General features: G+C 40.8%; 1 protein-coding gene across 2 annotated transcripts in view; it reads left to right on the plus strand.

Moving 5' to 3' along the window:
- EDAR (ectodysplasin A receptor) overlaps positions 1 to 21,228 on the plus strand; it is a 73,321-nt gene extending 52,093 nt beyond the window's left edge. Inside the window, exons 5-12 of one of the 2 annotated variants that reach the window (XM_005438822.3) lie at positions 1,457 to 1,542; positions 11,761 to 11,847; positions 12,974 to 13,102; positions 13,191 to 13,265; positions 13,565 to 13,637; positions 14,351 to 14,510; positions 17,481 to 17,541; positions 18,930 to 21,228. In XM_005438822.3, the coding sequence (XP_005438879.1) occupies positions 1,457 to 1,542; positions 11,761 to 11,847; positions 12,974 to 13,102; positions 13,191 to 13,265; positions 13,565 to 13,637; positions 14,351 to 14,510; positions 17,481 to 17,541; positions 18,930 to 19,249 (991 nt within the window). In that variant the 3' untranslated portion in view covers positions 19,250 to 21,228. The remainder of the gene's footprint in view (positions 1 to 1,456; positions 1,543 to 11,760; positions 11,848 to 12,973; positions 13,103 to 13,190; positions 13,266 to 13,564; positions 13,638 to 14,350; positions 14,511 to 17,480; positions 17,542 to 18,929) is intronic. The other variant, XM_005438823.3, reaches the window with a different exon arrangement.
- The last annotated feature ends 5,774 nt before the right edge of the window (positions 21,229 to 27,002 follow it).

Genomic DNA, 27,002 nt, shown 5'->3' on the forward strand with positions numbered 1-27,002 from the left:
CTCTGCATTGCGGTGAAAACCTAGAAATATTCCACCAGCTTGATTTAAGTGTCAGAAGGGTTGTTTGTCTTTCCTAAACCTCTGTAGCTGTTAGACTGTGGATCCTAACTATCCTGTATTTTTTTTATAGATTTGTATGTATCTTTGGCCCACCACTCTTCTTTTTTGTAGTTTGGCAGTCATTTCCTCCTTACTCATTAATTAATGTTACACTGGTCCCCATAAGAGAGGAAAGATGACTTCTGCTCCTGAGAGAAGGGTGGAGTGGCAGATGAGGCACAAGACACATTTGAAGGGAAGAGTTAGGGTGATCTTTTTAAAACTTTTAAGAAAGAAAGGAGGAATCATGTTCAGTTTATCTGCTCTCTGAGGTACCTCCAGCCCCTGTCTCCCCTTGCAACTCCGCATACTCCATTTCCTGGACCTATATGCCTTACTGGTAGGCTGGGTCATTCACTAATGACCAATTGATTTTGATAGGCAGTTTCAGCAGTAACTTGCTAACAATGCATGAATTTTCCAGAAAAAAAAAAACTGCACATGCATTGACAGGTACATAGGAGCAGAAAACAGATTCCCCATTGCATAAAGTGTTTAGTATGTTAAGTACCTGTCTGCATAGAATGGATTATGAATTTATTCATTTCCTCATTAAAATTTGTAGTGATTTACAAGTGATTTGTAAAGACATATCTATAACACCAACTGTGTATGATTTTGATGTAATTTACTCATTAGGCTGCCTGTGGATCCAGTTCTTCCATAACCAATTACTTTGTTTCAACGCTAACTTTATTAGCAGCCCAGAAGTTCAAAGCATGAAAACTTTTCCTTCATGCTGCAATTCCATTATCAAGGACTAACTTACAAACTATACAGCAAAGAAGAAAAAAAACCCACCCAAAACCAAGAACAGCAACCACAAAAAAACCCCAAACCTGTAAAACCTATATCTGACTTTCCTTGTAAGGGTGGTGTTTTCCTGTATTTTTTATTCTGGTTTGGATCAGATTTGATTCTAATGTTAAGGAAATTATTATTGTGGTTTTTGTGAATAAAATTAGCCAACCATATACAACTGGTGGTCTTGCCTGAAAGGTTACTGCTTCAAAAAATAGCATTCCCTTATTTTGAAAAATCTTATTTCAGGGCATGCTGTAAACTGCAGCTTGAACTCAGAGGGGAGAATAATGTTGTTTTAGGCAAGGGTACTACTTCTTGTCATGTAGGCTTGATGGTTGATTAATTGTCTTTTAGGAGGAAAGGAAGAAAAGAAACACTGTCTCTATTCAGACAGTTTTTTTAAAAAAAAGAATAATCTTTGCATCAAATTGCTTATAAAAGGTTTTTTTTTTTTTAAGTGATTTTATCTCAGTATAATTGGTTGCTGGTGAACCATGCTCAGTTGTAGCATATTATTTTACACTGTTTTGCCTATTCTTGCCCTTCATTTCAGTTACTACATGCTGGAAAACAGACCTCGCAACATATATGGGATGGTTTGTTACTCATGTTTGCTGGCACCTCCTAACACCAAGGAATGTAAGTGTTCCGTGATTTCTATGTATTTCATCTGGTCTTGACTTGGAATCATCTGGAAGCACAATATGAAGCCTTTCAGCGATGATAATTATGTTCAAACAATAAGTTCGTCTCCAGGAAAGCAATTTCTGCTTCCAACTAGCTTTGCCAACAAAGGGAGCAAATGCTGAACATTTGGGGAGGGAACAGAATCTTTGATTTTAGAACCTGCTATTGTTCAGTTGTGCTCCAGTTGTCATCTGTTAAGACATACCATACGGGACTTGCTATGGTTACTTAACCCGTAGGTACAGGGAGTCACAGATCTGTGTATTTTAAAATTCAGTTTCAGTTCAGCTATGAAGAAAACATAGGACACTTTGTAGATGCTAGTAAAAATGCATCGCACCTTTTCATATCCTTCGGTTTCAAAGTGATACAAGGGTTGATGTTGGCATGTGGTAGTCAGCACTGATCAGAAAGCTAATTCTGTAGATTTAATTGATGAAAGAAGCTGTAGTTTGCTAATTGGAAAAAGCACGTATGTATGTGTGTGTGACATCCTAGCAGTGCCTATACACTTGCATGCCATGTACGTGCAATGGCTGACCCATCCTCATGCCATGGAGGGAAGGGACAATCATGCTCCAGTGATGTAATGCAGAGTCAACCCCCCATGCTCCTTTAGGGGGTAAAGAAAGAGAGAAAAAGAAGGAAAAATTAAGTTCTCTCTGAATGACCAAATTACTTTGACAACCCCTCAGAGAATCTGGAGCAGATCAGGAAAAATCCTGTCCATGTTCTGTTCTTTTAAAAGTCTTTATCATGAAAAAGAATTGCAACTTTTTGCCTGCTTGATTTGAAAGCAGAGGTTGACACAAGTCCTTTTGCATTTGTTTGTGTACATAAACAGCAATTACTTAGTTCAGATGCTGCTGAACTGTGTATCATCGGTGCTCTCTCTGTGAGCCACTTCAAAGGAGGGTAGGTCATGAAGAGCTGCCACCTTTCCTGAAGAGCAAGAGCTCAGATGAGCCAGGGGATAATTACCACCTCACAGAGCTCCTGGTGAGTGGTAACAGCCCAGGTGGAGGCATCTCCCTGAACTGTCTGCATGCAAAGTGGCTGGTCTGTTGTACAGCTGCTCACCCTGTTCGGCTGCAGAAACCCACCTGGTCCCGAGATGTGCACTTTGTCTGAGACAGCGGGAGTGGGCAGGGGCAGGGTGAGCGTGCTTTTGGGAAGATAAGGTCTGTATTAAGAGGTGAGGTAAGGGTGCTAGGGAGGACCCGAACCTGAGATGTGGGAAGAAAGGGGAGAAGTAAGTGAAAACATGAGGATGGGAGTGTCAGTGGGAGATGAGGGTATGTGGTAAGAGGATGCAGGCACGCCTCCTCCTGCATGTGTGTGTAGGCTGGCTGCCCCACTGGTGGGAATACAACCATGCCTGCTGCTAGACGATAGCCAGAAATTAATCCCTTCCTCAGCTCCGATGGTCTGTCTGAAACACATGCTGAAATCAGTTTTTAGTAGTATCAGACATGTTGTAGCTTACTGATTTGGCAAGGAACTACCAGAAGATCTTAAGGCCATTGCTGAGATTGAAAACCAGATCTTTGTCTTTTCTAGGATACCTGGCAGAATGATATACAATGTGCTTAGTTCTGTGAGGCAAGTGTGAATTGCACAACTGATTAACCACATGCAATTTTGAACTCGATGAACACAAGAATAGAAATATATTATCTTTGAGAGGAATTTAGGCAGGTGCATAAACCAACAAATTGGCTGGGTACTAAGGTAGGAGAAACCTTAGTCCCAGAAAGAGTAAACATTACCATTTTAATCAAGTCTACAGAACCAACCATTTGATTACAAGTGTTCAAAAAGTGGGAAAGCTTCTTAAAATCCAAATTCCTCAAATCACGAAGCTCAGGTAATTTGGTTTATGATGTCTAAACCTCTGGACTCTGTTTGGAATGGCAGCTCACTAATACATAGGCAATAATGTGTTCTGCAGATGGAAAAGTCAGCCTTGCTGCAGGAACCTCTTGAAAGGCTCGCCGTTGTTGTAGCAGGCAGCATAAAATCTGGTATCTGCAAATGATCTTTATCACACATTTCACTGTCATCAGATTATACCAGTCAGAGCAAAGAAAAGGTGACATGTCAGTGTTGCACAGCTGCATAATTTTTTGAGGTTCGCAAATTCCAGACTCACCCAAGCACTGTGTTGTGAGCACATAACCTTAATGTGAGCACGCGGTTTCTGTCATCTGAAGGATAACATCAGTTCTTTGGTAGGAACAGTTCCTCTGCACGGAACAGCTTCTGCTTGTTGACTGGCTGTCATGGCGGAGGACCCAGAACAAGAGCTCCAAATGGTCCCAGGAATCTCTGGTCCTTCCTTGAGATTTTGAAGTAGCATCGAACAGCGCTCAGGAGCCTAAACCCACACCAAAGGGGTGCCTCTGCCCCAGAGCTCCTTTTCTTCCAACACGCCTGCGTACAGTGCACTGCTGGAGAAAGGTGACCCAGTGGGTTGCAAGGACACAAGGATGGCAAAGTACTTACAAATAGGAAGTCGGGGGTGACAGGCTCTGGCTTTACACCCCTAGACAGAAAATGAGGGCAAATAAATCCCATTTCAGGCCTTCATTAGGTCCAAGACAGGGTTGGAGGGCAGTTGTGCTCTCCTTGGCTAGAAGAATACCTTGCTGGGGCAGTGCCTGGCCGGCGTGTTGCCCAGGGCCAGAAGGAAAGAGCAGCTGGGGGAAGTGTGCGTGTGCGCGCGTGTGTGTGTGTGTGTGCGTGTGTGTGGTGTATGTGCCGCTGCGTGGAAACCGCGCCGAGAATTTGCCTGATGATATATTTTATCTGGCAGAAAAGTACTTGGACTTGATCAAAGGGTAAACAAACAGCTTTCAACGCCAAGAACCTGCGGTGCAACTTTCGTCTCCTACACAGTCAGTAAACCCTGAAATGGCTGAGGAAACAAGATGAACACCCCATGCCCCAGCATCTGGAAGTGTTAGTGTAAAAAGGACTGGAAGTGAGAAAGAAATTCCCTGATAGGCCTGTGTCACTGTGTTTTCTTTTCCTCTCAAGGGACTTGAGGCATAAATAACACAAAATCACATGGAAAAGAGCTGGAGGAGAGGGAAGGATTTCACAGCAGTCAGAGATTTAATTGAGGCAAATGTATCACCAGGTTACCATGTTGAAACTCTGTCTGTGGACTGAAGGATGGAAGCAACAGTGTTCTGCAGCCTGGGAGGAATACCAGGCATCAGCGGCAGCTTGTGGACAGCCGGCACGTGTGAGGAAGGGGCTATGCGTATGTGAGCTGGAGGATGTGTGTTTTGTAGCAGGAAAGCTTTTTCTTGCTGGAAAAAGGGTAAACATCACTGTAACGACTGCACGTGTTTGTTTCTTGTGCACTGTGAAATGCCTGTGTCAGAATTCCGGCCTCTCAGCACGCCGCTTGCTCACTCCTACACCACCGTGTAGGAGCCTCAGGGCTACTCCGCCAAGCACAGAGGAGCACACTGCCAAAGCAGACAAGGTGCGAGAGCTTCAGCTGTGCATGAAGCACATCATGAGCCATCAGTGGCCCTTGCTGACACTAAATTGGGATATGACACCTCTGTGATAAATAACAGCATTGCAAAAAGTAGGGGAGGCACGTTTTCTATGCAAATCAAAGAATGAAGGTAATGAGCATCAAACCACTTTAAGATGCGGCTTCCCACAGTTAATGGTGCTGGATTTTCTGTCAACACCTCTGGAACTGGAGTCACTTGAAGCATCTGACTACACAGGGTCGTTTTGTTGTGCATCCTTTCTTTTATCCAGCGTAAAAGTATATGCAAAAGACAGAAGACTTAAATGTATACGGAGTTTCTCTGGCAGAGAGTACAATTACTGCTGGAGGACATTTTTGTCTTTTAGCAGCTGCACCTCTCTGTCAGTTTATGTATATTAACTCCACTGTTCTCTTCAAGCTTTGATATTTGCAGTTCCAGTTCAAAAATGATGGAGGAAAACAAAATCAAACCCTGCTACAAAAACTTGAAGACCATTTACTCTGACGTTGTATTTACGCAACTACATCAAATACGCAAATCCTTTTCCACTCACAGATTATTGATCTAGAGAACTTTGGCAATTGATTGAGGGTTTTCTTTTTAGTCTACCGGACCTATTTCTAAGTGTGTATGGGCACAAAATATTGTTATGTCTCTCACCCTTTTTTGCTTGTTGTGTATACGAAAACAGCTGCAATAATCAATCTGTGTAGGTTTTTAAGTCTAACACCTACCAATGATGGCTTAGGAAAATTAAAAACAAACAAACAAAAAAGTAAGGAAAAAAAAAGAAAAAGAAGAAAGGAAAACATATGTAGTCAAGTTGTTTTTTAATTACCAGAGAGAAAATGGCATCTAGAAACAGAAAAGATCATTTTTTATTATTGCATCGTTAGAACTTCAGAAACAACTAAACAGATGAGATGGAACAATTGACTAAACAGGCTGATGGCTTCGTGTGATGAGCTGTAATCAGGGGGTCACGTCCATACCCGTATACTGAAGACTGAGAATTCAGCCTCCTTCATTGAAATGCTTAGCACAAACAAGCCTAATGCCAAAAGCACTTGTATCACTGAAAAATAATTCTTTCAGAGATTTTTATTTTAACTCTCCATTCTTTGTAACATCACTAATTTTCTTTCCTTGCCAGTTTTGTCCTTTTGTAATACAATCAACATCAGGACTTCTTTTTCCTGCTGTTTCAAATTATGCTTACAAATGAATAGGCTTGTTAGCTGAGGCTAACAAACTTGTGTGTGTGTGTGTGAGTTGTTTGATCTCTGAACACTCCATTCCTCTTCACATGTGGAATGGGAGAAATGTTGAAGGCAGTGCTTTATTGTGCACCGGTGGTATGGCCTAATTCTCATCCCCTTAGGGTTTGTCTATATTAGGAAAGGTACCTAATCTTAGGACAAAATTGGCCAGCCTCAGCCATAAATTTTCAAGGGGAGAAATCTAAGAAGCGAATACGGGGTTTGATGTCTTCAGTTGTTGGAAAAGCTGGGCCCAGGTACCACTCGCGAAGGCATCTGGTCCCGGTGCAGTTCCCCTGAAAGAAAACTCCAATGACTGATGTTTTCACCCGTGCCAGAGCTGCAGCTCCCACAGCGAGCACTGCCTGTCCGTGGGAGATGTTGCAGGTTTCTGCAGCATCCCTCTGCCCAGGCTCATGAGCTGCAAAACCTGCAGAGCTGCAGCATTCCACCACTTGTACAGGCTGGCCACCACGCGCAGGGGAATGAGAGTGGTTCCTTGCGGCTCCATTCTCTTCCTTCCAATGCTCTGAAGTCACTGTAGTAAGGCTTAAAAGGCAGTTATCTCCTTCGTACTGCACAGAGAGAGAAGTGGCAACACTGAATTCCTGGACATAGGCTTAGTTCATGAAGCATGTGCCTATGACCTTCCAGTACTGTGCGATGATTACAGCTCCCAGTGAATCCTAACCAAAACTTCAACAGATTGACAAATAAATTGTCAGACTAAGGCCACGTGGCCTATAATTGTCACCATTTCCCTGCCCCGGCAAAATAAAAGGAGAGAGACATAAAATAGTTAAAGACATTACAGAGAGACAATGCATAACATATTTCCTTTTATGTGTCTGAACAGTGGTGGTTACTTACAGTGAGAATGACCAGATTGAAAATAAAAGTCTGGGGGAACTTAGCTGTCACCATTTTTAGGAGGTTCAGTTTCAGGAATTAATTAATTTCACTCTTCCTGGTTTAATAACAACCTACACTAACTGAAGTATCTGCCTGTGGCTGCAGGAAACATTGGGGGAACTTGTCTTATAGGATTCTGTGTGTCCCCTGAAAATAAGACTGTTATTAGTGATTTGCAGAATTTTAAGAGTTGGTTCGTGTTTGATTACCGAAGTCATATGTAGACGCCTTACAGAGTGGCTTGGCTTTGCTGCTTCAGCTTCCATGACTTGCCAAGTGCACAGGGTTTCCATTTGAAGTGTTGTTTCTTTAAGTCTGAAACCAAACCTGTAAGTACCTGAATATAAATTTACATTAATTTGAAAATCCTGACTTCTGCTTGCTACATATCTAGGTCTTTATTTATGACTAGGTTTAGTTATAACCTAGTTTTCAATTACTTTGTCAGCCATAAACTGTCTAACTTTATTGAGTTTCAACTCAATATAATTTATTTTTCATCTCATATTCCAGGCTGCTAGTTATTTATTTGTGTGTGTGTTTTACCTTACTTTACTCTTGTAAAACAGTCTCGCTGGCCCGAGCAGCTCGGCTGGCAGTAGTGAGTGTGCGGTGCCGTTGCTGAACGGACCGTGGCTGTGAGAAGAGGGATGCATCAGGAGAAAGCAAGCTGCACTCAATGGCAAGAAATAGATGCATATATACACAAAGACATTTTAAAAACGCTTCTTATTTCAGGATCACTCTGATAGTCTGTTGTATACACACTTTGGGTGTTTCTAGAACATATTATTAACTATTCAATAAACTTTATAAAAAGCTGTTGCTAGCTATGAGCAGCAGTTCTTTGCATGGACCAGTAAGCTGACACCCACAGCAACATATGTCAAGAGCACATATGGTCTCCAACTGCAGCAGATTTTATTCACTCACAAACACTTGCAAGGGTTCATGTTGGTAAAACTTTCTTCCCTGTGCCCTTCTCTCACAAATCTGGTAGTTTTGTTTGTCACTTCATCTTGTAAGTCTGTCTCGAGATACATGAACTGTAATAGTCCTGTTACATAAAGCAGAAAATTCTTTGAAACAAAAAACAAACAAAAAATGTTATTGCTCAACATTTGTTCACTATGAGGATGAAAGGCTGGCTGAATGGGAATTTAAGTTAAAGCTATCTTTTGAGTTCAAAAACCCCAAACGAGAATACAGATCCAATTGTTCTTTTAAACAAAATTTTTTTAAAAAATGAGACTGTATTTAGACTCCAAGAAAGTTATAACTAAATTACAATGTTTGAATAAAAACATTTATAATGCAAAAGCTGACCAATCTTCAGTGATAAACTTTTTTCCTAATGTCTTTATCACATTCCTGCAATATTACCTACAGGTGTCTAGGAATATAAACCACTCTCTTGCACAGCTGTATTACAGCCATCTATCTTTTTTTGTGCTTAAAATAAAGTTGTTTCCATATGTTGCACTGTAGCACCTTAGGATGTCTCTGCCTGAGCTATATCTAAGTCTTTATAGATTATGGGAGTGTCACCTATATAGGAACCAGAATTAATAATGTGATCAGGATACAAAACTGGATGTGCACAGCTGATATTGCAGTCATGTTGTAGTGCTGGACGGGGAAAAAGCAGCAGCTGAGTTCTGTTTCTTTTTGCTCACACAAAACCGATATGAAATGAACTTCTGCAGAAGCTGGCATTTTTGGTTCCTCTTGTAGTGCAGGTGCACGAATTGGCACTTTCTTCTAAGCCACATCTAAAGAAAAATCTTGGCCCATAATGAATATGCCAAATTATTAAATTTGATAATAGGCTTAAAATATGCATAACAAGTAACCCCCACCTAGGCATATGTAAAAGGCCACCACGTTCTAGCACCAGCCTTGATTTTGCCATGACAGGCACTAAAGAACAAACAAGGTGGGCCCGTTCCCATGCAAAGAAAATTCTGCACGTAGGCTCTGGAGCTCACTCTTGTGCACAGGAGAGGCACATGTGTGCACGTGCGTGTGCACATGGCTGGGGCAGCATGCCGTATCCCCACGTGGGGCAGAGCCGACTGAAGCATGACAATGGTGTCGAATGAAGAACGGATGATCTTCCTCCTTACTCTTCCCATGCTGTGTGCTGCTGCATGACTTCCCACTATGGAAGGCTCTACTCCCTTTTAGAGACAGGTGAAAAACATGAGGTTTTTCATGGGTTTTTTGGTATCATGAGATACCAAACAATAGAAAGATTGATTAGGCGGAAATACTTCAATGATTACGTATTTCAGATGAAGGAAAAGAGAGAGAGGAGAGTTTGATAAAACTTGCTTCTGGAGGAGACGAGCTGAAGCTTGTTAGATAAACTCCACACAGACAAAGCAGCATGGCTTGCCCGTGTCGACTGAAAGGCAGTGTAAGAAGAGCTATTGTTGACTTGTTGCAGCTTGCAAGGACTGCACAGAGTTACAATTGGCTGTAATTGCATTTGCCAGGGGGACTGCAAGAATAGGCACAAGCTGGTAGCTACAGACATGAAGTATGGGGCTACAGCACTGGCCACTTACTAAACTTCCTCTGATGTCCAGCCATGATGAGTAAATACAGAGGTTGAGACCAAGGATGACTCACTCAGTTTTGTGAAGAACTGCAGAAAATTACCTGTCTTTAATCTCTGCTACATGCAGATGACATCTTTATCTAATGATACCTAGATGGCCTACTGCTGTATTCAGTTCCTGGAGCTTGTAACTAACTCTTCTTAGAAGGATGTTTGTCACAGAGAAGGGACCAGAGGCAAGAATCTGCCTGTCATTTATGTAATATGAAAAGCATCTGAATTAACAAAATAATGTATTTAAAGCTTTATGAAAACACTTCTCCAGTTTGAAAAAAAAAGCCTAATTATAATAAATGAATCCATTTCCTTCCAACAAATGAGGTTTGAAAGAAGTTTTACCATTGTTAAAGGAAATTTCCTTTGAAGACATCTGCAACTCATACTTTGTGGCCACTTTAAGTGTACATTTCTCATTCACTACATGCAGCCATATTTTATGTTAGGTAGTACTTTTTTTTTTCTTTTTAAACAACATTTCCCTTAATTTGAAGAACATGTATATTGCTTTGTTCTTAACCATGGAACATTTCTCAGACCATTCCAGACCACTTAATTTCCTGCAAAGTTTACCTGGTGGGGCTAATTTCTCAGAATATTTACTGGGTGAAAAGAACGGCACGGTTAGTTCTCAGCTACTCTAGCTGCCGAACTAGCTTGTGGAGCCGTGGGCTGTGTGCACCTTACCAGATGACTGGGACAGTCTTTTGTCTTCAGGTCTGCTGAATTTAATTATCACTGGGCTTTTTCCATAGACAGCTAACACAAAGCAGGAGGGATTTCATACCCCTTCCAAGCAGAAGGTGGTTTTCAGTGTCTGTTGATAGTAGCTGTTTGTATTACCTGCTTAGCAATGATATCAAAGTTTATATGAGAATGAAGAGAATGTTTTCTCCCAGGCCTCATGTTCTTAATCTGTTTTGAAATGCTATGCCAAGAGCATCTTGTATGAAAGCATTCCCACCAAAAGTCTTATTCCCAATACTATGTGGTATTGTCAAAATATGTTGATTTATGAGTTGGTCTACCGCTTTGAAAACTTGGTGGATGACACCATCTGAAAAATTTATATTAACTTTTAAACTTAACTGTAGAATTTACACATGAAAACTCCTATTGGACAATCTCACTCCTCTGCCAGCATGAAGTATTCCTCTGAGTCCTTCATTTCACTGTTTTGGTGGATTTTCCCCCTCCCCAGAACACAGATTTGGACATGATAAGAAACGTACTGCCCAGCTAGATTGCAGGAAATTCTAGTATTCCCTGTTATGATAGTAAAGCTCCAAGGAACAAAGAGGCATTCAACACTATTATTTGCCACCTTTCCTAGGTTTCCCTGTAGGGTGATGAGGTTTTGCATACTGTCAGAGTTTCACAATGATCCTGCTAATGAAGGATGCTTGTGAGAAGCACTACTTTGATGAATCTACCATCTGGTACTTGGGGTCTGCAGTTGCGAATAGTGGAGTGGGGGTTATAAACAGTTTGAGTCATCGGCTGGATGCTGGGAAACTTTCTGCTACCCAGGAAAGATCTGTTATATAGGAATCACCGTATACCCTGCCTGTGTCTGAAGATGCCTGGGTTTCTTCTAAGTTCAAAACCATTCAGGAGCTTTGACTTCTTCCACTCCCTCTAGATGCTATGCAAAAATGTAGTCTGTAACACAATTTTCAACGTGCGAGAAATGCATATTGGGATTAGCAACATTTCAAAAAGCTAAGAGTTCATGGGTTCTTTGCTAATGAATGGGAAATGCAATCAAGCTAAGTAAAGTCTCTGTTTACTTGGGCTAAGATCTTCCTTTGGCTGAATAAAGTAACCGTGGAATTTTATGTCATTTCTGTTTATATTGTAGGTGCAGGGGCTACCTCTGGTATTTCAGCCATTTTCCCAAGTACCTCTGGCACAAGCACTTTCTCGCCTTACCAGCATGCTCACAAAGGTAAGAATGTATTCACAGATTTAATTTAGCAGCTGTTTTGAAAATGGCATCAGCAAAGTGCAACCAAACTGAAAATATCTATTGTGAATTTTATTGCCACTATTTCTGGATTTCTAATACTGCTGCTGAAAATAATTCAGAATGAATTTTGATTTCTTGGTTAATCAACACCACTGTTTTAGTCAGGTGGACTTAAAATGGACTTCAACTGTAGTCAGTAATGCCAGCAATAAATTGATCTTATTTGTAGCCATATGGAAATGGCACTATACCTCAGCAAAGCTTAGCTTAGACTGGTGAAAATAATTTAATACACATATAGCCAGTGTTTTATTAAGCTAACACAAACAGTTCTCCAGCATGATTATTAGGTTTTAAAAATATGTGAACGTGAGAAGACACAACAGGAAAGATGCAGTTAATGAGGTACTGGCAATGCTGATCTTCCTGGTATTGTGTGGAAACATGATCACGAGGATCATGTTTTCAGGAAAATTAATGTTTCATGCATTTTTACATATCTGCCATTTTCTGCATCCTTTTGTGGCTTTTCAGTTCTAGTCTTTTGCATCCAAATTCTGCTTCTGAATACCTTTTCACATACCGTATTTTAAATTCACCTTCTAGCCACGCTGCATTTTAAGTCTCTGTTAAAAAAACATCAGTTCTTCTACATGTGCAGTGCATTTTCCTTTTTAATGCAAAGCTTTTGAGGAAGCCATAGTTATCAACAGTCATTTCAGCTCTCATCCCATTTGTTTATTTATTTTTTCTCTTTTCAGAAAGTAAATGTTAGGAAGGCTCCTACTCTTGTTTACATATAGCTTCCTATATTATTAGCAGATAATACAACTTTCTGCATCTTTGTATCTGATAGATCACACCATCAAATATATTTAATGAATAGTGTTAACTGCTCAGTACAGCATAAATGTCACAGTTTTGAAAAACTGTTAACTAGTTTGCCTTTGAGATGTAACAATAAGTTTTTCAATGTTTAACAAGTAACCAAGACTCAACTAAATGAGCATGCAGGATGTAAGAGTAGAGTGGATCACAATCTGTTAACTGCTCTCTGATGCTAAGAGTTGCTCCCTTATGAAAGTATTTGTTTTGTTTACTCCAGCAGATCTTTCAGGACAAGGACATTTGGCTACAGCTCTTATAATTGCAATGTCTACCATCTTCATAATGGCTATTGCCATTGTCCTCATCATCATGTTTTACATTGTAAAAACAAAACCTTCTGCTCAAGGTAATTGTTCAGCAAATGAAATTTTAGCTGCAAACACTATTTTTAGATAGCTTCTGAGAATAATTGCTATTATATTTTTATATTCTAGCCTGTTGCAAGAGCCATTCAGTAAAAAATGTTGAAGCTCAGGCTAACACACAAGAAGAGAAGAAAGAAGTACAAGGTATATATTGCTTTAGTTTTGTTTTTTTCTGTATGAGACACCATTGGGCTTAAATACTCTTAATTACCATAATTACAATTTCTTCTTTGAATTGTACAAAATCCATGTCAGTTTACTAAAGAATTGTGTATAATAGTTTTTGTACTTTGAGAATGTCATTTAATCCTCTGACAGCAATTAAAAAGGTAGCAGAGTGACTTGTGTTTGCGGTAAGGTTGCCAGCAGAACCAGCACTTGAGACAAAACACTACTTTGGAAACTCATTGCCAATTTAAGTTTCTTTAATTGTTGATCTACAGATAATGTTGTGATATTTTCTGAGAAAGAAGAGTTTGAAAAACTCACAGCAACTCCAGCTAAGGCTGTTAAAAGGTGGGTAAAAGACAAACGTACTTCCAGTCTGACCGAAGTGAGGGAGGGACATAGTCACCATTCAACCTGGTTACAGAGAAATACATGAAGAACAAATTAGATGGGTATGCTTGTAGTTTACTGCAGCAGGGAAAAGACTAGATGCCTTAGTAGAATTTCTCCCCTTCCATTTCTAACAAAGGATGACAGATGTTACCAAAGAGAAACCTGTGTCTTCCCCACTCCCTCTGGGATCAGCTCTTACAGCTCCATTTCCTCTTTTGACAGGTCCATTTTTGGGACCTGAGCGCTGTTCTTGCATACACACACTAAGTAAGGTTCCCTTTCACCTCTAGGCAGCAGGGGGAAAAACAGCTGCTCCAGGCCTTAAGGAAACTCTTCGTAGCATCATCTGGGTGGCACGGTGTGGTAGTTTTCCTCACCTTGTGTCTGCCTGGTGGCCAAACTTGGTTGGGTAACATGATTAGGGGGGGCTAAACACTGTCCTCATCTGGAAAATCCCTCTATAAAAGGATTCTTGAAAGCTATGTATGACTGTGTAGCTTGGTGGGCCTTGTATATATGCCCTGAGCAGGTGAATGCAGTTACATTCAAAGGATTTCAGAAGAAAGGCATTAAGATGCTTCTATTCCATTACTCTAGGATAGCAAAAAGATGATTGGAGTCAACCCATGAGAGGCTTCACTAAGATAACAGTATCCTTCATTTTACAGTGAAAATGATGCATCTTCTGAGAATGAACGACTTTTAAGCCGTAGCATGGACAGCGATGAAGAAGCTGCAGTTGACAAGCAAGGGACTCCAGAGAGATGCTTGTTATCCTTAGTGCATTTGGCCAGAGATAAATCTTCTACAAGCAATAAATCAACTGGGGTAAGGCTATTTTGAAATTTAAAAATGAAAAGCATTTTTCTGCATTGCTTTTTTTTTTTTTTTTTTTAAGAAAACAATATACAAACTATCACCCCTCAAAATGCATTATAGTGCAGACCAGACTAATTTACAAGAGCTTCTCCAGACAAATTTATTATAGAGTCTCATTTGCATAGTGACATATATGTACATAGATGCTGTTCAGGGCTGAAAAAATAAATTTCCTACAAGAGCAATAACGTTGCTATTTTGACTATCACATTTTATAGCCTAAAGAAAGAAAAAACAAGCAGCAACCCCCCAATATAGCTAATGCTAATATAACTAACCGCAATGCTACACTTACCACAGAAAATCCAAGATGGAAAAATAATGCAGCAGCATGTCTGGCTTTGTACGACAGCACAGCATCTGTGTACCTTGATCCAGTAGCATTGGTATTTCCATGGTATCAGGTTTTCAATAATATCTGGTGTTGTGCTTGGACTTTGTGTATAATTTTGAAAACCACACATGTGCTTTGAAGGTCACTCCTGTGCTCTGAAAGACACGGTAAATCCACTGTTTGCTTTGCTCTGGAAAATCTTCACTTCATCCTGTTGAGTGTGTACTGCTTGGGGTGTTTTATCTCACTTGGAGTATTTCAAGGCATATCTAAGGCCACACCTCATCCACACAACTTTTTAGCTTACAATAACATGAAACTATTCTTAAAATGAAGATGTCTACTCTGATAGTTTTGATGGTTTTAGTTCTTCAAAAATTATTTTTAAATGGCAATAGCTAGTATAGAAACACATCATTAATATCAAACATCAGATATTTTAAGAATATAAAAGATTTAAAATGCATCTTTTAATGTTTGCATGTTTTAAATTGCTGGGATGGTTCAGCTCAAACTTTCTAAAATAGCTCATTTTTCAGCTGAGACCAGTCACACACAGTCTCACACAAGAGAAATATTTTTGTACTTGTAGACAGTTATGACCATCTGAAAATAACTTATTCCTCCAATGCTTTTATTTTAAAACTCAGTTTTAATATCTCTAAATATCCCACTTTATCATCCTTCTGTGTGCACCCGTTTGAAATTCCACAATACAAGCTGGATAGGCATGAAATCGGAACATGTAATAAGAAGCGGCTTACCTTTTAAAGACCATGTATAATAGATACATTCTCCAGAGTCATTTAGATGGGTTGCTCGTAAGCACGCCTGAAGCACAAAGTATTTCTTCCGTACCTTCTGTTCCAACATACTTTTCATGGACTGGAGCCTGCTGACAAGGCTGAAGACAAACTGCAATGAAAGTGCAGATTGTGTCAAGACCCTCTGCCCTATACCTAAGATCTCACAATTAAGCCAGTTGCAAGAAGTTAGAAAAGCAGTAATTTGCTTCAGGCTGGGGAATAAGTATCATTTCTAGTACAGGAAAGAGTATTTAGTTATTGGACAAGGGTAAGCAAAGTTAGAGGCTTGCTCTTAACCAAGTGTGCTCCCTCCTGGTTAAAGCAAAAGCCATCATACAATGAGCTACCACACGGAGGATCAGCAGGCTCAGCTTTACCTGTTTGCTTTCAGCATAAGCTTTACAAATTCCCCATCTTCTGGCTCCAGTAAAAAAAGCATCCTACACAATGCATAATGGGCATAAGTCTTTAACCTCCCTTCTTGCCCCAAAAATGAGAAGAGAAGGAAAATCAGCATCCAGTAATTTGCTTAAGAGGAATTTTAATAAATCCCATTAAAAGAAAATTTTCTTTCCAAGGTTCTAAAACAGCTAATCCAGGCCTACAATAGCAAAACAACCGATTAAGCACATGTAAATTATACCAAGAATATGTGAACAGTCAGTGTCTGCATTGCATTGCCCTGCGATACAACACATTTGCACAGTGTCTGTGCCTGCGAGACAGGCTTCGGGTGGAGCAGCCGCTTTGTGGTCTCCAGCTGCAAGTCTGTGTATTAATCCAAGTCATTGATGTGCCTTGCCCTTTAAAGCCCAAATAAACCGAGGAAAGTCTTTCCACAAAACAAAATACTGAAAGCAGAGCTTTTTTCCTAGCTGAGTTTGCAGTGAAAAGTGGCAAATTTGTGGAGATAATAGTGGCGTCCCATCAAAAAGACAGCTTTTCAGAAAGCTCAGTCCTAATGAGAGCTGGCAGAAGGATGATAATTCCAGTCCCTGAGAACTCATGACATTTTGACATTTGTTTTCACTCCACATTGAATCCAAAGCCAAACCTTGAGAATATTTTTGCTAAATGAAACTCTATCAAAATGTCCATTTTCAGCTTGGAAAATGTCAGGCTTTCAGTCTGAGTTTCTTTCTTGTCAAAAATGACTAGAGCATCCAGGACCTCACCCTGTCCAAAGCTTCACAGATTTTTATTTTTTTTATCCATCTGCAACGTGTTTCAGATTCATCCAGGCAATATATCATGGAGGAAAATACAGTTAATTAGTAATGCACTAAGTAGTTCTATGTCAAATGACAGAAAGGAAGATTCCCTCCTCTACAGTCCTCTTAAGACTACTGGAAGAAGGCAATTTCAGTCTGAATTTAATTCCCTGCAGCCAGTCCTGTCCTGGTTTACCTGGTCATCCCTGCATTAACTGTCTGTGTGCGTGCTATTGGGTTTGTCCTCATTGTCAGGAGTTTGCTTCAGTCTGAACGAGAAATAAAATATACAAACACTTGGAACAGAAAAGTTATTGATCTAAAAAAAGACTAGAAGATGGAAAGGAAGATTTCTAGCAGTGGGAAGTGAAATTGGAAATAGGTTTATGCTTCATGGAATAATTACTGTGTCCTTTTTCTTTGAGTCTTCAAAAGGGACCCTTGAGGACATGATGTGATAGCCCCTAGTGCCATGAAATGAAGGTCTCCAGCAGAATTTCCACTGCTGTCTACTAATTGTTTACTCCCGTGACTGAAAAATTAATGAAATAAAACTCTTTTCATTTAGATTCAAAGCCGAAGGAAAAAGATACTTGATGTGTACGCTAACGTATGCGATGTTGCAGAAGGTGAGTGTACAAAACCTGTACCTATACTAACAACATGAAATTATATCGCAAGTGGTTGCTGTAAAATAAGAAAGGCCTCTACCTTCCTACAGAAAGTAGAAAGTCCCAATCTAGAAAAGACATTCCTATAGGCAGATTGGTACTCACTTGGCAGGGAGCCCCGTGGTGCCCTGAGCCCAGAGCTGTCCGGGCTGGAGCACACCTCGGCTTCTCTCCAGGCGTGTGCATGGGCTTCCTTCCCATGGAGAGCGGGAAGGGCAGTGTTGGGTTGTGCTGGGAGACACACACAGACCAAGTTGCAGAGAAGCATTCTGGCATTCCCCGTCTAGAGGAAACCTGTTTGATTTATTTGGTTAGTTCCTTGGATAGCAGAGAGTAGTGATTTGGGAAGGGTCAGAACTGAAGGTAAGACACAAGTCTTGACCTACTCTGCTTCTCTAAATACTGTCCCACCCCTCACAACAAAAAATTGAGTTTCTAAGTTTTGTTTTAACCCTCTTTAACACTTGACTACCTAGACTGTTTTGGCAGAAGAGACCTGAATTAATTTCCCTGCAGAACAGGAGATGTGACTGCACTTACTGCCCTGCTCCGCCACCCCATCCACCCCCAAAGACACACACACTGTGTGCATGTGTGTGTAGGAGTTTTCTGTGGTTCAGGGAGATCCATCTCCCAGCAAATTACTGCTGCTGAGTACGAAGCAGGAAAACTACCGAAGCAGAAGACTAGTTAGGGGAAAATGCTGATTCTCTCCTCAGTTCTGTGACCATGAATATATAGAAAGAATGCCCAGGGGGAAAATAGCTTTTTCCCCACAGGCTGAATGTTAAATCCTCTCTAGACATTCAGTGATAGTGATGACAATTGAGCACTTGCAGAGACTTTTATGCTTGCAAGCATCTAGCATCACTGGTTCCCCTCACTCCTCACATTCCTACAGAGGCAACTTCCAGTATGAAAGATGTCACAGCAGCTGCTCACAGAAGGCTCAGGGAAGGGTCAAACCTGTCTCTTGAGCTCAAACACTGTGCCTGATGTGCAGAGGTGTATTAATGGAATGCTCACTAGGGATATGGTTGCAGTATACTTTTTCTAATGGCTAGCAACTTGTTAAAGGAAGGGGCAATGCCTTGGGAATTCATATGACCCATCTAACACTTTTTTCCCAGATGTACTCTAATTATTGTACCCTATTGTCTCTAGGAGGAATTAATTTGGTAATACACAACCATAACTTTGGAGCTAGACATACCTATCATGGACAATCACTTAAAGATTTTAGCTGTACTTATTGCTAACAGTATATACCATAGTATTTTAATAAATATCTTGACTAGTCAAGAGCCATGCACAGAGCCATCTGACAATAAACATCTCACTTGCAGGTCTGAGCCCTACGGAGCTGCCATTTGATTGCCTGGAGAAAACCAGCCGAATGCTCAGCTCAACCTACAACACAGAAAAAGCCATAGTGAAAACGTGGCGCCACCTTGCCGAGAGCTTTGGACTGAAGAGGGATGAGATAGGTGGTATGACAGATGGCATGCAACTATTTGATCGCATCAGCACAGCGGGTTACAGCATCCCAGAACTGCTAACCAAACTGGTGCAAATCGAGCGGTTGGATGCTGTTGAATCCTTGTGTGCGGATATTCTGGAGTGGGCACAAGCAATGCCTGCTCCTGAGCCAGCAGGGACATCCTGACATGCCTGCCTGGGACCCATGCTTCCACATCAACCACAAGAACCATGATTCCAGCAAGCACCATGTCAAAGACTTTGGACAAAAGACCATTGATGTTTCTTCCACATAATCGCTCCCAGTAACCAACGGGAAGCTCTTCTCTTTTGACTTTTTAAAAAAGTGAAGTTACACATCTACCAAAACGAGAGCAAGAAGCTTGGTATGAAACATGTCATTAAACAAAATGATCACGTTAAACAGTTACTGATAACAAGCGGACACACAAACATCCATTTTGCAGTCTGTGTATAAGTGCAGATAACCCTGCTGATACCCTTCCCACCTGGCCTTCAAGAAAGGCATGGAATTGCTTTCTGAAAATATTCCTGTCTCTTAGAGCTTCATTCAATGGTTTAATAGTCACAGTCAAAAGCAGTACCACAGCTACAGTATCAATACACATTAGGCACACACATTTCTATTGGCTCTAACATATTTAACATGTAACCAGGTTCCTTTTCTATACTTCCTATGGTTTTTTTGAATCTAGAAGTATGTGCATAGGTGTATATACACAGTCCTCAGATTAACTAACCATACTATATGAAAAAAAAGAGTCAACATAATCTACAGATTGAAGTGCTTCAAAACGCTGTACATAATGCACGTAAATGATCTCTTGGTCCATACTGACATTTCAGAAACTGTAAATTCAAACTGCTGACTTGCTGAGGACAAGCTGGTTAGCAAGTGGGCAGTGAAAGTTAGCAGACACTCCCTGTAAGTTGAGAGCAGTAAATTTTTCTCCTCTTCACCATTACAAAAAAAAAAAAAAAAGGCAACAAAACCAGATTGTTCAGTACCATGAAAAATGTATTTTTCCAGTAATGGTATCTACATATCAAATTATATTCCAAAAAGAGGAATTACAGACAACAGTAGTGCATATTTGAAACTAAGAGCAAAAAGGGTAGATTTCTTTAGAGACACTTGAAATGCAGAGGAAAAAGTGTTTTTTAGATGTTATACTCTTGTAAACACTGACCATGAGCACAGAATCCACAAGTGAAAATGAAATCCTCTGGAAGGTAAAGCATTATTTTGAGTTTGTGTACAACAGAAATTAAACTTTTTTTTTTTTTCCTTTTAACTAATCTCTGATTTTCACAATTGAAAGTTCTCTGAAACTTGCTCAGACTACAAATCAGTAGCTGTTACCAAACCTATTTGCTTGATTTATAGCTAAAATGAGTGATGACGGATTTCAACAAGTGCAACCACTAATTAAGAGACGTGTCAGTTACAAAGCAATACTTGTTAAATTCCAAAATGCATGACTGAACAAAATGCTATAAAAAATATTAACCATTACCCTGAAGTTAACAACCAGTATTCCATCACTTAGTAACCAGATCTTGTCTATGATGGTATCATACTTGCGTGGAACATTTAGTATCACCCTTTAACATCTATATTTAGTACCTTTCCAGCACTTGATTTGTACAGCAGAGTAAGTACATACTGCAACATAAAACCTGACCCACTCATTCTTCTTCCACCATTTCTTTCATATATAACACCCTTTTCATTAATTTGGATATGCCAAATTTGTTGAGAATTTTTACTTTTAATGAAGCAGCAAGCTGCACTTATTTGAACATTTAACTAGCGAACCGATGTTTAATTTAGGGTGCAATTCCTGTTGTCTTGAAATCAATGACAAATTCATACAGATTTCAACAGGCTTCAATAAGAGTTCTAAATCTGCTGACAACTCGGCAAACTTCAACAAGATTTTCAAGACTGAATTCGCAGTTTAGTACTATTGCTAGTAGAATAAAAAAGGGAAAGAAAAAAAAAAAGAAAACATGAAGATTCTATTTTTCTTGTGCCAGTGTGTAACTACAGTGTTATTCAGTGGACTGCCTCCTATACTTCACATGTCATTTAATAGTACACATCATTTATTTGTTTAAAAGAAGATACAGGAATCCTCTTTTTTATGTTTATTGGGCCATGAAAAGTTAGGGTCTTGAAATTGATGGTGCCAATGTGAACACAGACTATTTAACATTATTTTATTTAGTATACAGTATTTTTATTGTTACACAAAAGATGTACAGGAATGAAAAAATTTTCTGTAGATCTTGCCAAAGCTTACTTTCTAAGATTTTTGTTTAATGCTGTATATATAACTTATTATATTGTAAAGTATGAACATAAAATATCCTAATTAAAGAAAGAGGTCAAACACAGTTGCATTAGCCATATCTTTGATTAAATCATATATTGCCTTATAAATCTGCAATTAAATGAGTTAGCCAAGGGCTAGCAGGCACATTCCTGTGGTATGGGAGCGTCTAGGTAACATAGACATAACATGAAGGGTTCTTTGTGTTCCCATAGGATAGTGCTTCACTGCATTACACCTTGGAAACAACTGAAACAAAAACCATTTTGTCAATACAGTTTGGGTTTGATATTTCTCCTTGTAGGTACTACAGAAATGCCAAACTCCTAGCAACACCTTGGAGAAACCGTTTACATTATTATCTATGTATTGAGAGCTGGTACAGACTGTTAGACTGGTGACTAATCTTACAGTAGCAATGCTCTCTCATTAACGTCATTTCATTTTGCCTTCCTAAATTAGCAGTGCTACACCACATTATCAGAGAGCTTAACTGGAAGCCTTCACTGCCTGACAGGATAATTATGTTCATCCAATCTGAGGCTGCACTGGTGAGAATGCCAGCAGAACTGCTCGCTTCTACGAAAAATAGAGCACCAAGCTGCATTTCCCCCAGACCCTGGTGGCTAAGCTAAGACTTGTGGAGTATTTCATACAGATCAGACTTTTTCTAAATGTAAGAAACACTGTCCTACTTTAAAATCAGTTTGGGATTTTGTTTATTCAGACGCATATATTGGTTTTAGCATGATGAATACATTCTTGTTCCATCAAAGATTAAATGAGAGAAAGGCTACAGAAACTGCAACAAATCTTTGAGCTTGCCAGCTGGCTGGGAGGAACTGATGTTCTCAGTTTCACTTTACTGTCTTTTTACTCCCTGTTAACGTCGTGTGAAGCACACTCCAGCAGGCATTGCTGCATCTAAACACGTCACTGCCTGAAAGGCTTGAGGGTTCTGTTTTAATGTGCTTATGGACAGCCACCCAAAGGAGAAACTTTGCCTTCTCAGGTTTAACTTGACAAAGCACAAACTCGGGTCTGGATAAAATACCCCTGTCCTTCCACTGTGCAAAATAATAAAACAAAAACCAGAAACATAAAAATCAAACCACCTGAGAGCTTCTGTAGGATGTTCTCTTTGTTTTGATTTTTCCTTCTTTCTTTTTTCAATTTTTCATTCACGTGCAGTGCTTCAAGCACACCGGGATGTACTTGTGCAAACAGAGGTGCTTGCAGTGACGCTCATCTTGTGCTAAAGCAGGCATCTAAGGTAAGATGGGTTGCATCCTCAAACTATGGGCTGTAGTGTCTCTAGGCTATAAAGAGAACCTGGAGTGACAAACTTTGGTGTAAGCACTTATTGTACAGGTGTCAAACGTGAGAAGAGTCGAATCTTACCAGGTAACGAATGAATTTCATGTGTGTGACTGTATTTCAGCTCAGTAACATCGCTGAAAGAGCTGCAGTCAGCAAGTGTAGAATAACGATGAACCTGAACCTATTACAAATTATGTTAATTGATGTTCTGTTTTGGGGAATTACTGGATCATATGAATGCTTAAGGTGTACTTAAGGTTAATTTCTCTGGGATTATGTAATAGTGTTCTTAGTATTTACAGCAAAATTGGCTCATGTAAGGTTACAGAATCATAGAATAGAACCATAGAATCATTTAGGTCGGAAAGGACCTCTAAGATTGAGTCCAACCGTTAACCTAACACTGCCAAGGCCACCACTAACCATGTCCCGAAACACCACATCTACACATCTTTTAAATACCTCCAGGGACTCTGCCAATCCTAATGACGATAAGTGATTTCCAACAAGAAATTAAACAAAAGTTTCTGAGTTTTCATGTAAGACCATTAAAGATTTTAACTTGTTACAGTGACTTTACCTCAAATGTAAGCACATTTCTTAACACACAATCTCAAATAAAACTCACTTCAACGATCCAAACTCTAAAGAAAGAGTTCGGATCACTCTTGCTTAGAAGTGGCTCTTTTCCTCTCCAGCAAGCAGTTGATCAACTTCAAACTGTCTTCTTCAGAGCAAAATATCAATCCTGCTTTTGGTGTGGAGAAGCCACTTTTTATTTTTATTTTTAGAAAAGATTTTTATTTTTAGCTCCTGACAGCACTTCTTTAGGAAACACTCATTATCTTGGTCTGAGCTTTTCAACCTAATGCTGACCCAGACCAGACTGAACAGGGGGGAAAAAAATCATAGAATCAGATTTGCTTGGGTTGGAAGGGATTTTAGAAGTCATCTAGTCCACCACCCCTGCAATGAGCAGGCTTATCTTCAACTGAAATTAAGAGGTTCATCTTCAACTAAATCAGGTTGCTCAGGGCCCCGTCCAGCCTGACCTCGAACGTTTCCAGGCATGGGGCATCTACCACCTCTCCGGACAACCTGTGCAAGTGTTTCACTACCCTCACCATAGAAGATTTTTTCCTTATATCTACTCTAAATGTACCCTCTTTTAGTTTACAACCATTAGCCCTTGTCCTATCACAACAGGTCTTACTAAAACCACCTGTCCTCATCTTTCTTATAAGCCCCCTTGAAGAACTGAAAGGCTGCTATAAGGTCTCCCCAGAGCCTTATCTCCTCAAGGCTGAACAACCCCATCTGTCTCAGCCTGTCCTCACAGGAGAGGTGTTCCATCCCTCAGATCATCTTTGTGGCCCTCCTCTGGACCCACTCCAACAGGTCCATGTCTTTCCTGTGCCAAGGACCCCAGAGCTGGATGCAGCACTGCAGGTGGGGTCTCACCGGACCAGAGCAGAGGGGCAGAATCACCTCCCTCGGCCTGCTGGCCGCGCTGCTTTTGATGCAGCCCAGGATACGGTTGGCTTTCTGGGCTGCAAGCACACATTGCTGGCTCGTGTCCAGCTTTTCATCCACCGGTACCCCCAAGTCCTTCTCAGCAGGGCTGCTCTCAATTCCTTCATCCCACAGCCTGTACGGATACTGGGGGCTGCCGCAACCCAGATGCAGGACTTTGCACTTGACCTTGCTGAACCTCGTGAGGTTCATACAGGTCCACTTCTTGACTTGTCCAGGTCCCTCTGGATGGCAACACGTCCCTCAGGCATGTCAACCACACCACTCAGCTTTGTGTCATCTGCAAACTTGCTGAGGGTGTGCTCAATCCCACTATATCATTGATGAAGATATTAAACAGTACTGGTCCCAGTGCAGACCCCAGACCCCTGAGGGACACCACTTGTCACTGATCTCCATCTGGACACTGAGCCATTGACCACTACCCTCTGGATGCAACCACCCAACTAATTCCTCATCCATCAAACAGTCCACCCATCAAATCCACATCTCCAACTTAAAGAGAAGGCTATTGTGGGGGACCATGTCAAAGACCTTTGCCAAAGTTCAGATAGATGACATCCATAGCTCTTCCCTTGTCTGCTGATGTAGTCACTCCATCATAGAAGGCCACTAGGTTGGTCAGGCTGGACTTGCCCTTGGTAAAGCCATGCTAGCTGTCTTGAATCACCTCCCTGTCCTCCATGTGCCTTAGCCTAGCTTCTAGGACGATCTGTTCCAAGATTTTTCCAGGCATAGTGGTGGGGTTTAAAATTTGGTAAACTCCCAGGGTCCTCCTTACTACCCTTTTCAAAAAAAAGGGTGCAATGTTTCCCTTTTTCCAGTCACCAGGGACTTCACCTGACTGCTGTGACTTTTCAAATATCAAGGTGGGTGGCCTGGCAACTACATCAGCTAATTCCCTCAAGACTCTGGGGTGCATCTTGTCAGGTCCCATAGACTTGTGTATGTTCAGGTTCCTCAGGTGGTCATGAACCTGATCTTCTCTTACAGTGGGAAGGACCTTGCTCCCCCAGTCCGTGTCTTGCAGTCCATCCCCTCGAGAGGTGTGGGGGAGAGGCTGCCAGTGAAGACTGAGGCAAATAAGTTGTTGAGTACCTCAGTGTGCTCCTCATCTCTTGTTACCAGTTTGACGGTTGTGTTCATCAAGGGGGTACGCTTTCTTTGACCTTCCTTTTCTGGCTGACTTACCTGTAGAAGCCCTCCTTAGCACTCTTTGCATCCCTTGCCAAGCTCAGCCCCAGCAGCACCTTGGCCTTCCTGACCCCACAATGTTTACTTACAGTAGTGTATGTGCTCAGGTATAGTGATTTTAACTTGACTAACCCATAAAGTATCTTTACACAGCTACAGATCCACTTTGATCCATCCCTGGATGTCTTATTCATCACAGGAATTGCCACACAGCCTAAGTGTGCCCTAGCAATAAAAGAAGATAAGCAAAAAATCACAGTCACCGTATTATATCCCTTTAAGAGGCTGCCTTTTCACAGCAGAAAGGCTACTGTTTTACCTTGTCCTAATTGACACAAACTGTCTCAGACTTTTCCTCTGGGCAGAGGAAAAATTGTGCCTTCCTTCAGAGCAAAGGAGCATGCCAGCAGGAAGAGGGAGGCTCAAGAAGGCAAAGTGGGAAAGAAGAGACTGTAGCACAGCAGGGAATGGAAGACGACTGTTAAGGGCAGGGGCAGGTACAGGACAAGGCCTCAAACAGCTGTGATGTAAAGATGAATGTTTCTGGGAGTTAGACGAAGCAAACAGAATTTTCTGCAAACAGAAAGTTATTAGAGTTCAAATTAAAATTAAGACCCAACCCCTAAGGAAATGAGCGGGTCAGGGAGAAAATTACCAACAAGACCTTTCATTTCCTTTTGATGTGCATTTTTCTTTTTTTCTTTCTTTTTTTTTTTTTTTAAAAAAAAGCTAATTGTTCTTTATACTCTGATAAAACCCAGCTTTCAAGTTGAAAGGACCCTGTAAGTCCTTGGAAATGGTTACTTAAAATAAAAGACTTAAGAGCCTCATACAAAGCTCTGGTCAACTCAAGGTTTTGCTGCACGGACTTCTACAGCCCATGTCATGAACACTGTAAAAATAGCATTAGGGCTTTTTTCTTTTGTTTTCTATCAGCAGGCCCTCCTAGAGAGAGCACCTAACTGCAAGTCTACAGATAAAACTAGTCCCAACTCCGTTACTAGCCTTTTAGGTGACTTTGTGGAAAGTTCCTCCTAGGCAAGATTAATACTTACTACCTTGCAAGACCTTTCCCACCTAATCCCTTCCTAGCCTGACCAGTATCGTCCCAGTATTTCCTTAGAGAAACTTGCTGGACTTCACAGACTGTCTCTGATCTCAGGCTGCAGTCAGGAATTGCCCTCTACATAGCCTTTGATACCTGACGACATTAATAAAACAACACAACAGGGGTAAGGCGGGCTGAAAAGGATGGGTCTCAGCTTTGCAGCATAAAGCAACAACAGCTGACTGCCTCCATATTCTATAATTGGGGATCAATAATCTATTATCCATGAACAAAAAGATTATGTGCATAAATGCCCAGCAGTATGGGTCGGAGGATGAGCTGAAAAGGCATGCCAGTTCAACCTCTCCCCGTTGAAGTCAAAGGCTCAATCAGTTTAGAAGTCCTGCTTTGTTATGAGGAGGGCATATTTAAGAGAAAAAAACCTTGCTGCTGCAGATGAAAAACACGACCCAGAGGTAAAACAATGA

Source organism: Falco cherrug, chromosome 2 (genome assembly GCF_023634085.1).
Source record: "Falco cherrug isolate bFalChe1 chromosome 2, bFalChe1.pri, whole genome shotgun sequence".
In the NCBI taxonomy this organism is placed as follows: domain Eukaryota; kingdom Metazoa; phylum Chordata; class Aves; order Falconiformes; family Falconidae; genus Falco; species Falco cherrug.